The 14,611-nt window shown below is 39.9% G+C and overlaps 3 protein-coding genes across 3 annotated transcripts; all 3 read left to right on the top strand.

The window, feature by feature from the left end:
* Positions 1 to 491: 491 nt before the first annotated feature.
* On the top strand, positions 492 to 2,375 carry LOC131671918 (uncharacterized). Its single transcript, XM_058948727.1, has one exon. It carries the CDS (start codon positions 492 to 494, stop codon positions 2,373 to 2,375), a length of 1,884 nt encoding a protein of 627 aa, XP_058804710.1.
* Positions 2,376 to 2,400: 25 nt separating this feature from the next.
* LOC131671927 (uncharacterized) lies at positions 2,401 to 3,297 on the top strand. The gene has a single exon (XM_058948740.1). It carries the CDS (start codon positions 2,401 to 2,403, stop codon positions 3,295 to 3,297), a length of 897 nt encoding a protein of 298 aa, XP_058804723.1.
* An 87-nt stretch (positions 3,298 to 3,384) lies between these two features.
* LOC131671935 (uncharacterized) lies at positions 3,385 to 4,543 on the top strand. Its single transcript, XM_058948752.1, has 2 exons — positions 3,385 to 4,275; positions 4,337 to 4,543. The coding sequence occupies exons 1-2, from the start codon at positions 3,385 to 3,387 to the stop codon at positions 4,541 to 4,543; spliced, it is 1,098 nt and encodes a 365-aa protein (XP_058804735.1).
* The last annotated feature ends 10,068 nt before the right edge of the window (positions 4,544 to 14,611 follow it).

Consider the following 14,611-nt stretch of genomic DNA (forward strand, 5'->3'; position numbering starts at 1 on the left):
TAGAAAAGGCATCATCAACTAATCCTAATTATCCGCGAAAAAGGGGAAGCGAGCAAGTCTCCAAGGTTCATCAGTCCAAAGTTTCCAGAAATAATGCTAGGAGTTTTGTCACCAATGCCCCTGCCCAGGCAGCAACTGTCTCCAACAAAGTCGCTTGTCAGAAATGCAATAGCGATCACCGTCTTTTCAAGTGCCCCGAGTTTGCGAAGCTTACCACTCAGCAGAGGTGGGATTTTGTCAGGACGCATAAGATCTGTTTCAATTGCCTGTCTAATCATCCTTTTCCATGCAAAAGTACAACATCTTGCAAAAAATGTAACCGCAAGCACCACACGTTGTTACATTCAGACAAGAAAAACGTAGACTCTAACAATCAGAACCAAGGTCAAGGTGATGCTACTCAAAGTACATCAACTACTCCAAAAACAACCCCATCCTGACTAACTAGTTTTTCATTCACTTCTACTGTTTATCCTTCCGATTCATACCTGATGACTACGGCCCTCATCAAACTTCGAGACAATCAGGGACAATTCATCAAAGCACGGGCTCTCCTCGATTCATGCTCCACTGTCAATTTGATAACCGATAAACTCGCAAATTCTTTAAGATTATCTAAATTTGAGTGTGTAGTTAACATTGGAGCAGTCGACAATATGAACACCATAGCCAATCATTTCATCAAGGCTAACTTGATTTCCAACTATACTTCTCCAACATATGAACTGAGCTTTCTTATTGTGCCTAGTATTGCGGATACGATTCCTTCTGATGTCTTTCCCCGGAAACTCTATAAAATTCCAAAAGGACTGAAGTTAGCGGATCCATCTTTCCATCTTCCAGCACCTATTGACGTTTTATTGGCTTCTGGTACCACGTTATCGGCTATGAATCCCGGCCAAATAAGGCTCCAGCACGATAATTCACATTTAATTTTCCAGAAGACGTCATTTGGCTGGGTCGCTGCTGGGGGATTTAATAGGCTGTCTTGCTCTTCACCAGCTTCTTGCAAAATAGTCAAACTAGATAGATTCTTAAAAAAATTTTGGATTATCGAGGATTTTGACCACGAACCTCTTCGTTCTCGCGACGAGGTCTTCTGTGAGGAGCATTACGCGACTCACACCACTCGTGACGCGTCAGGTCGTTACGTGGTGCGTCTCCCATTTCGAGATAGTAAGTTCAATCTCGGTTCATCAAAACAGCAAGCTCTCAGGCGTCTTCATTCGTTAGAAAATAAACTCGGAAAGGATCATCATCTCAAAGCAGAATATTACAAAGCGATGAACGAATACATCACCTTGGGACATATGACGCTTTGTGAGGAGGATCCTGGAGACTGGTACTACATTCCTCATCAGGCAGTAGTCAAAGAGTCTAGTGAAACGACTAAAGTGAGACCAGTATACGATGCTTCTTCCAAGACATCTACTGGAATTTCCCTTAATGATGTGCTCAGGGTTGGACCGACTATTCAAGACTCCATTTTCGAACAAGTGCTCCGCTTTCGTACAAACAAATTCGTTGTCACGGCTGATATTGAAAAAATGTATCGGCAGGTTCTGGTTCACCCAGAGAATAGGAAATACCAAAAGATTCTCTGGTATTACGAAGGAAAAATAAGAACTTTCATACTCAATACTGTCATTTTTGGCATGGCCTGTGCTCCAATTTTAGTTATCAGGACTCTTCACCAATTAGCTCGTGATGAAGCAGAGAATTTCCCAAACGCCAGCCAGATATTAATGCGTGACTTTTATGTTGATGATCTTGTTTCTGGCGCTGATTCTCTCGAAGCCATTTTAAGCATTCGTGACGAGATGATACAATTATTATCTCGTGGAGGTTTCGTTATCAGACAGTGGTCGTCCAATCACATTTCCGCTTTGGAAAATATCGATAGGGAAATTTTCAGCTTAGATTGCGGGGTGAAGGTGTCTCCTCTTCAGAAAACCTTGGGAATCCATTGGAATTCTAACATCGACAAATTCTGTTACACTGTCTCATCGATCGATTTAAACATTTTGTATACAAAACGCCACTTGCTCTCTGAGATTTCTAAGATCTATGACCCTCTAGGCCTTCTTGGTCCAGTGATTTTGTACGCTAAAGTTCTCATGCAAGATTGCTGGAAATCCCAAATCACTTGGGATGTAGCTTTACCGCAGGATATTTCCAGTAAATGGCGAGTGTTGGCTGAACAACTCCCTGCCCTTCGAGAATATCTAATTCCGCGATTTATACGGGCTGAAGGTGCCGTTAAAAGTGAGATTCATGGTTTCTGCGACGCCTGCGCTCATGGTTATGGTGCTTGTTTATATCTCAAATCTGTCGTTTTCCCATGGGGTAGCATCCATCCAACTCATCTGCAGTAAATCACGAGTAGCTCCGCTGAAGGGAATGAATATCCCCCGTCTAGAGCTTTGCGCCGCTAGTGTTCTCACGAAACTTTTTATCAAGGTTAGAAACGTCTTAGACTTCCCCATACATAAAGTTACCTTTTGGTCCGATTCAGTCATAGCCCTGTGTTGGCTTAAAAAGGCGCCTCATCTCCTGAGACCATTCGAGTCCAACCGAGTGGCCGAGATTCAAAAAATGGATGATCAAGTCAGTTGGTATCATGTTCCGTCTGGAGATAATCCTGCAGATTCACTGTCCAGAGGGCAACTTCCTGAGGAATTCATGAAAAACCCACTTTGGAACTCCGGTCCAAAGTGGTTGTTATTTTCAGATACTGAGTGGCCAAAACAACCTGAGCAGTTACTACCATCTGGATCTACCAGCGGAAAAGAGACTTGTTTACTCTCATCAACCTCTAATGATATTTCATTCATTTATTCCCGTTTTTCGTCCTTTAAGCACTTGATCAAAGTCGTAGCTTTCATGTTACGATGGAAGAATCTTAAATCATTGGATGAACGGCGAGGTGAATTGCGGCCTCTAGAAATCAGCGAATTAGAGACTGCCGAACGGAAAATTGTAGCCATGATTCAACGAGAACGCTTCCCTAAAGAGCTGAAACTTCTTGCGACGGCTGAGGAGAGTAAAGGGGACGATAATTCAGTTCCTTTCCGTAAGGCAACTAGTCTGGATGAGTTGAACCCTTTTCTTGATGAACATGACATGATTAGAGTAGGTGGTCGTCTTAAAAGGTCCGATCTAATTTATACTCAACGTCATCCAGTCTTGTTGCCTAGTCGACATCATGTTACCGATCTCATCATTAGGGATACTCATGACTCCAATTTGCATGCTGGGATCCAAGCTACATTATACATCATCCGTCAACGTTATTGAATTCTCAATGGAAAGGACCAGATTAGAAGAATCGTTCGACATTGTGTTGAGTGTATTCGACAACGACCTAAATGTATGAATGCACAGATGGCGGATCTTCATGGTAGCAGAGTAACTGAAGCACCCGCTTTTAGTAAGACCGGAGTGGATTTCTTTGGTCCTATTCTCATCAAAGAAAAGAAAGATAGAAATAGGAGCTTCATTAAGACGTACGGCTGCGTGTTCGTTTGTATGGCTTCTAAGGCTGTACACATCGAACTTGCGACTGATCTGTCAACCGAAGGTTTTCTTTCAGCCTTTCGCAGGTTCATCAGTCGACGTGGTATCCCAACAGATGTTTTCTCCGACAATGGAACCAATTTCCTTGGAGCTAATCGAGAGCTGACTGAGATTTACAAATTGCATGAAAAACCTGAGTTCATTAATTCAATTCAATCATTCGCTTTATCCAGACGAATTTCCTGGCATTTCAATCCTCCTTTATCACCGCACTTTGGTGGTCTTTGGGAAGCGGCGGTGAAAAGCTTCAAACACCATTTGAGACGTGTACTGAAGGATCACTTTCTGACTTATGAACAAATTAGTACCTTATTAACTGAGATCGAGGCGATCCTCAATTCGCGTCCTCTTTGCTCTTTGTCCGCCGATCCCAACGACCCCAGCGCAATCAGCCCAGCTCACCTTCTTATTGGCCGACCAATCAATTTCTTACCCTCAACTGATTTTGTTTCAGTGCCGACGAATCGCCTATCGACTATGAATTTTATCACAAAGACAAGACAGGATTTCTCGTCCAGGTGGCATAAGGAATACCTAAACGAACTCCAGACACGACAAAAATGGTTTTCCTCTAATACCAAGCTAGCTGTCGGTACTGTCGTCATCCTCATGGAAGATAACCTTGGAACCTCTCGCTGGCCTCTGGGAGTGGTGACCAAGGTCTTTCCCAGTAGTGATGGCATATCCAGAGTAGCATCAGTAAAAACATCAAAGGGAGTTTATACACGGAACATTACGCGTTTATGTGCTCTCCCCACAGATAACTCTTAAACATCAAACTGTTTGTAGGTGCAATCCCGTACCATCTCTTCACTGTAAATATGTTCAACTAGTCATAAGCTATGCAATCACGGAACAGCCGCTCCAACGGAAGGTGTTTCCTCTTAGTTCAAAAATTGTGATCAAGTTGTATGTTTGTTCTAGTCTACTTGAGTCACTAGCGTACTTTAATGTAAGCGTACTTTAACATAAGTCACTATGCTGTAAGAATCAATCAATGAATGGTCAAACCAAAGAAACCATTGTAAATTCATTGATCCTAATTCGTCAATTCATTGTATCAAACGCTGTTTATTATTTCTACTGCTAGTCATGTTATCCAAGCTAACATTCCTGCAGCCCTGACCGGGAGTATGTTCCGTGGTCGTCGCGTTGTTTGGCGCCAGCTCGTGACTACCGCGCGAACTACTTCTGCGCTTGCGCGCTCTCGAATGGTGTGCGCATGAATGCGAGGTCGAGAGTCCGTTGGAAATAAGGTCCGGGGACTGACCACCATCTTGATTCACTGCCTCGGAGGGGACGATGAGGCAGTCTCTCCGAGCAGTTCGAAGCGTATAGACATAGCGTTCTAGCTTCTTCGCCAATCGAAACGTGATCATTCGACAATCGATCTTTCCGAGATCACCTTCCTGTTTTTAAAACGGTTGACCGTCGAATTCTGTATGCAAGTGTGTTTCATTGAGAAGCTTCTCGCGTGTATATAATTGTGTGAAGGAGTGAAAACTTAGAAAAACAATTAGAGCGACCACCATTGTCTTAACAAATTGTAACGGCCACCGGCCTCTTGCGTTCCGCGAAAACGCCTCGGCGTGTCGAGTGCGCAACTTCTTTTTCGTCTCTTTATTGTAAGAGTGCGCGATTTCCTTTCTTTCCCTCTTTATTGTAATTTCATGTTCTCTTTCTTTGATTGTAAAATTTAATAATAATAAAAGGGTTTTTATGCCGGTATGGCTTTTCCCTCTATTTGAGAATTTTTTATTTAAAATACTTCAATCAATGCTATTAAAAAATTCAACTTTTTCCCTTTCTCTTTATAAACAACTACGTCTCATTTCATTTATTGTTTGATGGTTTTCTATTAGTATACTATACATTTTGCTTCGAAGGCCGATTAATTCTCTCATAATATTCCCATTGCATTCATATTTCATAACGCCGAGAACTTTTTTATTAACTAGCGGTATATTAAATTGATTATTTTCTGGGTAATCTGATGTATCAAATTTATTGATATCTTCTTTCATAATTTCATGCATATCAACATCTTGATATTCATACACTAGACTTTCTCTATTAGTATAGAGTAATTTTACTTTATGAGCTAGTCTTTCTTTTATGTACCCATAGTGGAAGTTATATACTACTGTTTTTAAGAGATCGAGCACACAAAGTCTAATATATATTGGTTTCTTAATTCTAATATACGTTCATGATAACTGTATTGCTATTAAATTTTAATCAAAGATGGAATTACTATGACAGTTAGGTTGAGCAATCCGTGTTTCTTATCCATATCTCCCACCCTATTCACTAATCAATTTGACGTTTTATCACTTCGTTTCATCCTCCATATTTTTTCCGTATATTGCATTAACCATAAGTCTATAGAATAACTTTTCAAACTCATTTTTTGATCGTTTTCTTTTTTCAGTATTCAAATCTACATAAGTTTTGAGCCATGGCTTTTGATTAAACTGTAGTGCTCTATGTATTTGTTTAAGTTTGAGTCCGTATTTGATAGTCTGCTTTAGCGCTCTATAGTGAATGATATACCGTTCTTTATCATACAGCGTTGTTAAAAGTTTTTTCTGAGTTGATCCGGAAGGTGTGCTATTTTTAGAACAAAGTTGAAGGTCCTAATGTTCGTTATGTAACGCTTTTGGATATTCTAGATCAACGTCTAAAATATATCTAACCTCATTAATATCAGAAACATCGAAAAAATTAGACTCATAAATTTTATAGACCCACTTAAAATTTTTATATGGTAATGATTGCGTCATCGCCCACCCATATAAATTGTTAACATCAAAATACATCAAAGTCTTGCTTGGTTATTTTCATTGTATTCTAGCTCAATATTTGTACACTCTAACATAACATTCCATGTTAATCCAGGAGTAGTATAATAGTATAGTGACGTCGGGGTCACTCTCAGGTACGCTTGGAGTAAGCGTAAACTCAGGGTTGCTCTGATTTGGCTATCGTGTAACACATAAGCCGGGAAGAGCAATATTGTTGCGTGGAGAAAACTATATGCTAGTGCGATATGTAATAACCAAATGTTATTACGAACACACCAGACTCACGCTTAATGAATTTCCAAAAAACGGATTGCTTAAAGAAAGAAAAGGATAGCCAGATATAAGGTTTTACTTACTTTTATTTTATTTAATTATTTATTAGTAAGACTGCGCTCTCTCTAAATCCGGCAAGTTTCCTTCGGGCTGACGATATTTCTTAAAATAGTTTTGGCTCCTTGAACTTGAATCTGAGTTTATTCATTTCCACTGAATTTCTTAAAATAATTTAACTTTATTAATTTTCACTAGACTTCTCTAATAACTTGAACTTAAACTTGCTCTAATAACCTTTAGGACTTGAACTACCTCTCTGGGTCTTGTGCAGCCTTTTTATATTAGGTGGGTGTTTGGGTGATGAGTCCCTCTCTCAGCCTCTCGGTTTTAGGAGGAGTGGAGTAGGCAATGATGTGTTAATTGGTCCGTTTGTTTCTTCTGATTTTCCTAGTTGGATTTTCGAGCCCTGATAGGAGCGGGGGCGTGGAGAAAATCAAGAGCGCGGACGCAAGGGACAGGCCTTAGCTTGTAAGATGGCTCTTCAAGTATCATTCGGAGCCAAGATTAATTAAAAATTTCGTAATTATTAATTAATTGAAGTTGGAACAACCATAATCGACCAATACATAACTTATACACTACTTATATTAACAATCAATATTATAATTAAATTCGCCGCAAAATACAGTTATCAATAATTATCTAATAATAAAATATTATAAAAATAGTACGATGCTTATTATCTCGCATGCCATGTTGTATAAATTCGTAGATTAATTTCTTATAATAAAAGTTCGCTAAATAATAGTGAATTCATTAACATTAACATATTTTTTTATTTTTTTCTATTTTCTGCTTAAACTAAGCCCCGGAGCGAAAACTCGATAAGGGGTTTCGAGAGGCCAAAATTAGTTTTGATATATTGTTGAAATCAAAATATTCAAGTTCAAAAAATATTATTTCATAATTTCTAATGACTAATTTAATTGGAAAGGGAAAAATTCATTGGTTATGATGTGAATAGGATGCAGACGCGATCCCATGGCCCTCTTCTCTCATCGGCATGATAACGCTTCACGATGTATACACGATGATCGTAGGCTCCTGTCAACACATGCGCGTGAGATAATGCAGGATAGAGCGTCGATTGTAAGGCCGAATAAGCAGGTTTGGGCCACTATCAAAGTTTATATAAACACTTTATTTCGAATGCGTCTTTATCGTGGAAAATCAGGAAGGTTCCCACTCGGTTCGTCATATTTAATATTTAAATTAATCTAAAAAAAACTAAGTTACGGCTGGCCGTCACACCCCCACACTTAAACTATTGCTAGAGGAGTGCAACGAGGAAGAGCAATCGAAATTTTTATTCTAATTATAAAGATCTTGTCGTATCATGCTGTATTCAAGGTTTTATCATTATATTTTATATTTTACTAATCTCGAAGGTCTTGCCCTAACATGGGAGAAACCCAAACGTTGGTTTAACTACTTGAGATTGTGATGCTCGAATCGAATTACTCTGGTTGTGTTGTGTTATTTCATTTTCTGTTGAATGTAGAGTCGGATATAACTCCTGTCCAGGAGCGGTGACAATATTTGCTGGTGATTCTACATTCCTTTTCGCTTCTGTGGGTTTTGGTGCTAAATGTATCAGAAAGGTAGTTAAACTATTCCATACGGCCCCAATCAGATGAAAAGACCATCCATAAATGCTATGTAGAGTTATTCCATTGATGAGGACTTCTATTAATTTTTTTGTAGTTTGGACAATTAGTATAATTGCAAGTATACCGACACTGAAAGTACCAAAGGTCATAAATTTCATCCACATTTTGTTCCAGGTATTGACTACTAACTGCTCCAATACATTCTCGTTCATTAACTTTCCAATTATTCCGTTACTGTCTTTTATAGTGTGTCCACGAATTTCTCGGGTTACAACATTTATTACTGCAGGTTGTTCCAAGGGGAACAGGATTCTGTTCATTAAATCTTGTAGATCCTTTTCTGTATGTATTCCGCTGGTGGCTAGTGAGGGAATATTCTGGTATTTCCAGGTTTATCCAGAAAAAGGCTTAAGAGTGGTGGGAGTTTTTGCTTCTACTGCTCTTGGTAAAAACTTATACTAGTCATCATTAAAATAAAAGAATGTGGGTAGAAGAGCATTACAATCAACTACTGTCCCATAAGCCTTCAAAATATGTGTTTTGGGAGATAAGAATTTGGTATGGTTGTTATGGATTACTTTTAGTTCAGCATAACATTCGTCTCCTTGCGATTCACATCAACGGGTATACACTTAACGATGTGCACTACCTCTCCTGCTGTTACACCCATATGTCCGGCTCCTTTCATGAGATTATAGGCAAACTGATCGGGAGATTGACTAGCAATTGCAAGTGCATTTTTCAAAATTTCTCTTTCTTGCTTACAGTGATGTACGACAACATCCTTGTACATACGACTTAATTCTACTTTTATGTGACGTTCTACATATACAAACTTAGAATTTACATACGCAAATATATTTAGGTTATTCATTGATATTTTCTTACTTAGAAAAAATGCATTATTTTCGACAACATTAACGAATAATTTTGGGTGTTCGGTAACTATAATTTCGGTTTAGATTTGGATATTAACGCAAAAGCAATGTCTTGTGTTACTAGCGAGTATAATGTTTGTTCTATTTCACCTTCAATTTGATTAGCTGCTCCTTCATACAATATTTGATACCGATTAAATTTGCATACATCTTTAGATATACTTTCCCAAAAAGTGTATCCTCCTTCAGAATCTATACAATGTTCACTATCTAAAATACATCTAACGCCACTACGTAATATTATTTGGTTATTATCTAAGTCTACACAAGCGGTATATTCTTGTAAAGTTACTTTTATTTTAGCTTGGACAACTACGGAACTCCAGCTTCCATAAGCATCGGAATAACTACCATAGGTACATTCTCCATTATGATCTACGCTTCCTGCAAGTATAGCGGGTCTAACTGTGGTTTGATTAACTTTAATATCTCGAAATACATGTGAATTGTCAAAGTAAAATGTACCGCTTTTGTGTAAATCATAACACGTTTGTTGGCTTACATCCATTAAATATTCTATTGCGCCATTCTCTATTATGGAATTATATGATTGCATTCCACAATAATAAACAGTTCGGTCTACTTGGACTTTACATTGAATCACTTGAGCAGTTTCATAGTTATTTAACTGTAATAATTGAATGTATTTTCTTGTTACGTTTATTTTTGTAGAAGGCATTTCACATTCTTCCACGTTTAATAAAGATATAGTGGTTGTATTAAGAGATCTTGCACCGCAGTCGTATCCTATGATGGCTGTAACTGGATTAGTTATTGTTAAGAATATCAGTGATAACAGAGAAGAATGCATCATGTTTTTGGTTCTGTAATCAGAAAATATTTCATTATATGTTTCTTTTATTCAATTATCTATTTTTTGTTTCATAATATATATATTTTATTTTATGATTTATCTCATATATTTTATATTATATTAGTTTTCCTCTCTCCCTTTTTTTTCTATTTTGGCTTATTTTCTTTGGTTGATTAGTTTATATGTGAAATTCGGAGTCTATTTGAATGAACTATTTTTGTGCCCTTTTTAGTCTCTATTTTTACATTATGTTTTGGAAGAATACCAACTATTTTATAAGGCCCTGAGTAATGATCCCCGAATTTCCCTGGTTTAGGTCCTGATTTTAAGAAATTGTAATCACTTAAAAGTAAAGTAACTTAAAGTAAACTTAAGTAACTTAACTTTAAAGTCTTTTGGATTTATATGTCTATCATAATATTTTTTTTATTTTTCTTTAGAGCTAACTAAATTTTTTTAAGCTAATTTTCGTATACTACATAAACGCGCAACTAAATCTATTATATATCCCTTATATGTAGGTAACGTATCGCTTTCACGAAGGGGATTATTTAAGGGCATTCGAGCTAAGCGGCCAAATACAACTTCATACAGCGTATGTTTGGTATTTTCTTGTACACAGGTATTGTAGTTTAGGATAGCTAGGTAGCCAATCATCCCAATCGTTGTCAAGATCGGTGTATTGCTTTCAGTACTTAATTAATACGTGATGAGATCTCTCAAGGGATCCGTTTGACTGAGGCATGAATGGTGTGGTTTTTAATTTATTTATTTAGAATCGCTTGGAAATACGCGTCATTAGTGAACTCAAAAAATTTCTGCCTTGATCAGTAAGCACAGCTTTCGGACATCCAAAAACACAAATGAATTTCTTAAGAAATGCGTCCGCTATTGTTGATGATAAGGTATCTGCTAATGGGACAGCTAGACAAAATTTACTTAATTGATCCTGTAAGGTTAAAATGTATTCATTTCATTTTATTGTTCTTTGTAGAGGGCCTACAATATCCATAGCAATTTTATCAAACACTGTAGCACATTGTAACGGTCCTATTTATGAGCTATTTATTAAATCACTGAATTACTGCAACTAGTCTAACGTATCTATCTGTTTATTCAAATCAATACATTAAGCGGCGCTACCTCACTGTTTACGCGATTGTATACAAATAAGAGTCGAATAAAAATAAACAGCGTGACGTCACAAAGTAATAGATATAGATATAATGATTTTGGATATTAAGAAAAATATGTTAATTAGAGATAATTTTAATATAACAAAGTATTGATTATATAGATTTTAGCATGTAGATTTATAATATAATAACAAAAATTACAGTCAATTATGAAATAATAATGAATATCAATATGCAAAGTTGATTTATTTATTACGTTAACATATGAAATATTAGAAAAATGTAAATAATTCATATGCAAAGTGAATAAGCTGTGACGGTAATCGTCAAGTTAGCGCTAATCATTTAACCTTATTGTTGTCCGTGAGGGCAGCACCTCCCAGGGGGGACAAAAACATGTAACGAAGGAATTCGGCACGCGAGCAGACGGAACGCGCGCGACAAGATTCGAACCAGTGAAGCATCAACCTTCGTTGTGTCCGCCCGTTTCGCTATCGTATCGCCGCTGATCCACGTGCCTTCGCTGACCGTACATCAGATCGACGAGAGGACCACAGCAGATACAGCCGTGATAACCGCCATCCAGGAGCCAGACGTCCGATCACCTGAGGCCAGGACGAGTGAACGAGTGTGTGTATGAGGTTTCGCCATCGAGGGCGAAACCATAACGTGCGCGCGTTCGCGACCGGCAACAAAAACAATACAATTAACTGTTCCGTGCTGCGCAACCCGTCATAGTGTTCTCCGGTCGCAGATAAGTAAGGTAAGCTGGCCAGCTTAATTACGCGTTCGGAATTACATGAATGAATAATAACTCGATGCTAACATTCGATGCGTGTATATAACGGCTCTAGCGACAAAGAGCAGCGAGCGTACCGGCAAAGCGTGTTGCCGATGAGCGAGCGTGTATGTAAACAAACGCGCGGGCCGACCTTTTGTGAGTTTTGAGGAAACAATAAAAGATCTGATTTAGCTTACTAACAAGCGTTTTCGTTAATTCTCTCATTTCTCATAGCTTCTACTCAATTCCGAATAGGTTATTAATGATTACAGGTTGACTGAGGCATACTTTCTCGTGCTCCCCGAATTCGTATTGAGCATTGATAGATACGCGTGTCCTTTCGAATATAATTACGCGATTTAACTAATTAAACGGTTATACCCCGTTACATGGCGCCCAACGTTAAAGAACCTACGGTGTTTTTGATAGTGCAAAACACCGGTTCTTAACAATAAACTCGCGCCCAGTCAACCAACGACTTAGGTGGCAGTCAAGTGTTGTTATGCACACTTGACACCGAAGGCCACAATAATAAACAAACACGTTAGCTAGCTTGCGAAGGCCCGCCGCGGCGAAAATTTGTAAACAAAACCTGTGAACGCGTGCGAGTGCAACCGAAAGATTCTAGTACGTAAACACCAGCGAATTTTGAAAGTTGCCGCAAATAATATTATACCCGTTGGCCCGGGGAAAAACTAACACCGGCAATTTTCAAACGGAATTATTTCAATTGAATAATTTTGTTCGACATTGTATTGTGTTAGCATATTTTTTTTAATATTATGTACTGCGGTTATTGGTGTTTACGTATAACGCTCGTAACAATATTTTAGATACTAACTCACACAGCCGTGCTAACAAACAGTTAGTACGCCTGATAGGTAGGATCATTATATTGCGTATTGACGAGCAAAGAATCTCTCGGCAACCAATCCAATAAGCGCCCTTGATCAAGCCCTGTGTTGGCAAATAAAATTTTTTTTATTTCTCAATTCGGCGCACCAATTATAAAATAACACTCGCACGCGCATAACATACTTGTAATTTTGCAAAAATCAACCGCAAGCAACCTAACAGAAAATAATGGACCGCACTCAGACCGAAGTAGAAAATTGGGTATGGACGCTCCAAGACGAGGAAATCGAAGAATACCTCGACCAGCTGGAGCTCAAGACAAGCGGGAGTAAGCTCTCGAGAGCTGCGCGACTGCACAACTGGCTACTCGGCGACTATTCCGCAGCGGATTTCGCGGAAGCCGACAACCAACACAGCAGTCCAGCCAAAAGAGCCGCCCTACGCTCGGAGCTGATAGTATCCATATGCCAGGAACACACAGCATCCGAGCAGGAGGGAGAACATCCGCTGGCCCAACTACTACAGAGTGCGGACGTAATATCACGAGTCCAGCAAACCGCAATAAACATCACGAATGCCCTGGACGGCGGAGAAAATATAAACAGTAATAAAGAAATTACTATCACGGCTGATGATGGCAGCCAATTCAGACTCCCGCCGGCATTCGCGGTAATGGTACAAGACCTCATTTTCCGGTCCAGGGAACATGAGAGAAAATGGGAGGTACAAGACGCAAAGAACTTAAATGCGTCTAACCTAACCCATATAGTAGAACAGATTGTCAGTACCAACATTAAGGCTCAGGAACAAATAGACAACCTGTCAACCAGAATTAAGGCTCTGGAAAAGACCGTACACAGAGATGCACGGCAAGACGAGTCGAACAGTTCCAACGAGGAGCCACGTCCGGAAAACACGCGTAGGAGCGTAGCATTTCAAGATACGTTCACATGCCATTACGACGCCAGGCTGCCCCAGAGCACTCCAGCCGGACCCGGACTGAGGCCCACGGGGGCCGCCGGTAGGACCCCCCGCCGGACGCCCCATTTCGGAGAGGGTGGACAGCATCAACTCGGTGGAGTTAATGCTGAAGTGGATAACCACCCGCCGAGCATGTGGTCATCCCAACAGACGACAAACCCGTGGTCGACTACAAGAGACGTCGGCCGCATCGTCAGGGGATGGAAGCTCAGATTCTCCGGAGAAGGCAATGCAAGCATTGATACCTTCTTATCAAGGCTGGACAGCTCGAGGAGCAGCGCGGGACTTACAGAGGACGAGATGCTCCTGGCAGTATCCGAGCTACTCGCCGGTCCCGCCCTCGTTTGGTACGAGGCCATGCGTAGTGAATGGTTCTCGTACGCGGATTTCGAGACGGACGCCAGAGCATGGTTTGGGACCAGCAGGCAACAACAGCAGCGTCTGACGAAAGAGGTCCAAGGCCGATACCAGGGCCCAGACGAACCCGCGAACGTCTACATCGCGAACATGATGGGCCTAATGAATCGGCTGAACCCCAAAATGTCACACGAGAACCAGCTGGACCTATTACACGACAATCTGCTCCCGGAAATCCAGAGTCAAATACGGAGATCAGAAGTGGACTCCGTACGAACCCTAAATGACCTAGCCACGACGGCCCAGAATAACTTACATCGGCGAAGGATGGAGCGGACGATACCGGACCCTCAGTCGACGTTGTATCCTGAGATGGCGTATCATCCCCGCACCGACGTGAGCAAGGGCCGTAAAGGAAAGGTTGCA

This window comes from Phymastichus coffea, unplaced genomic scaffold (assembly GCF_024137745.1).
Source record: "Phymastichus coffea isolate CEN01 unplaced genomic scaffold, Cenicafe_Pcof_1.1 PCOF00010, whole genome shotgun sequence".
Taxonomy (NCBI): Eukaryota; Metazoa; Arthropoda; class Insecta; order Hymenoptera; family Eulophidae; genus Phymastichus; species Phymastichus coffea.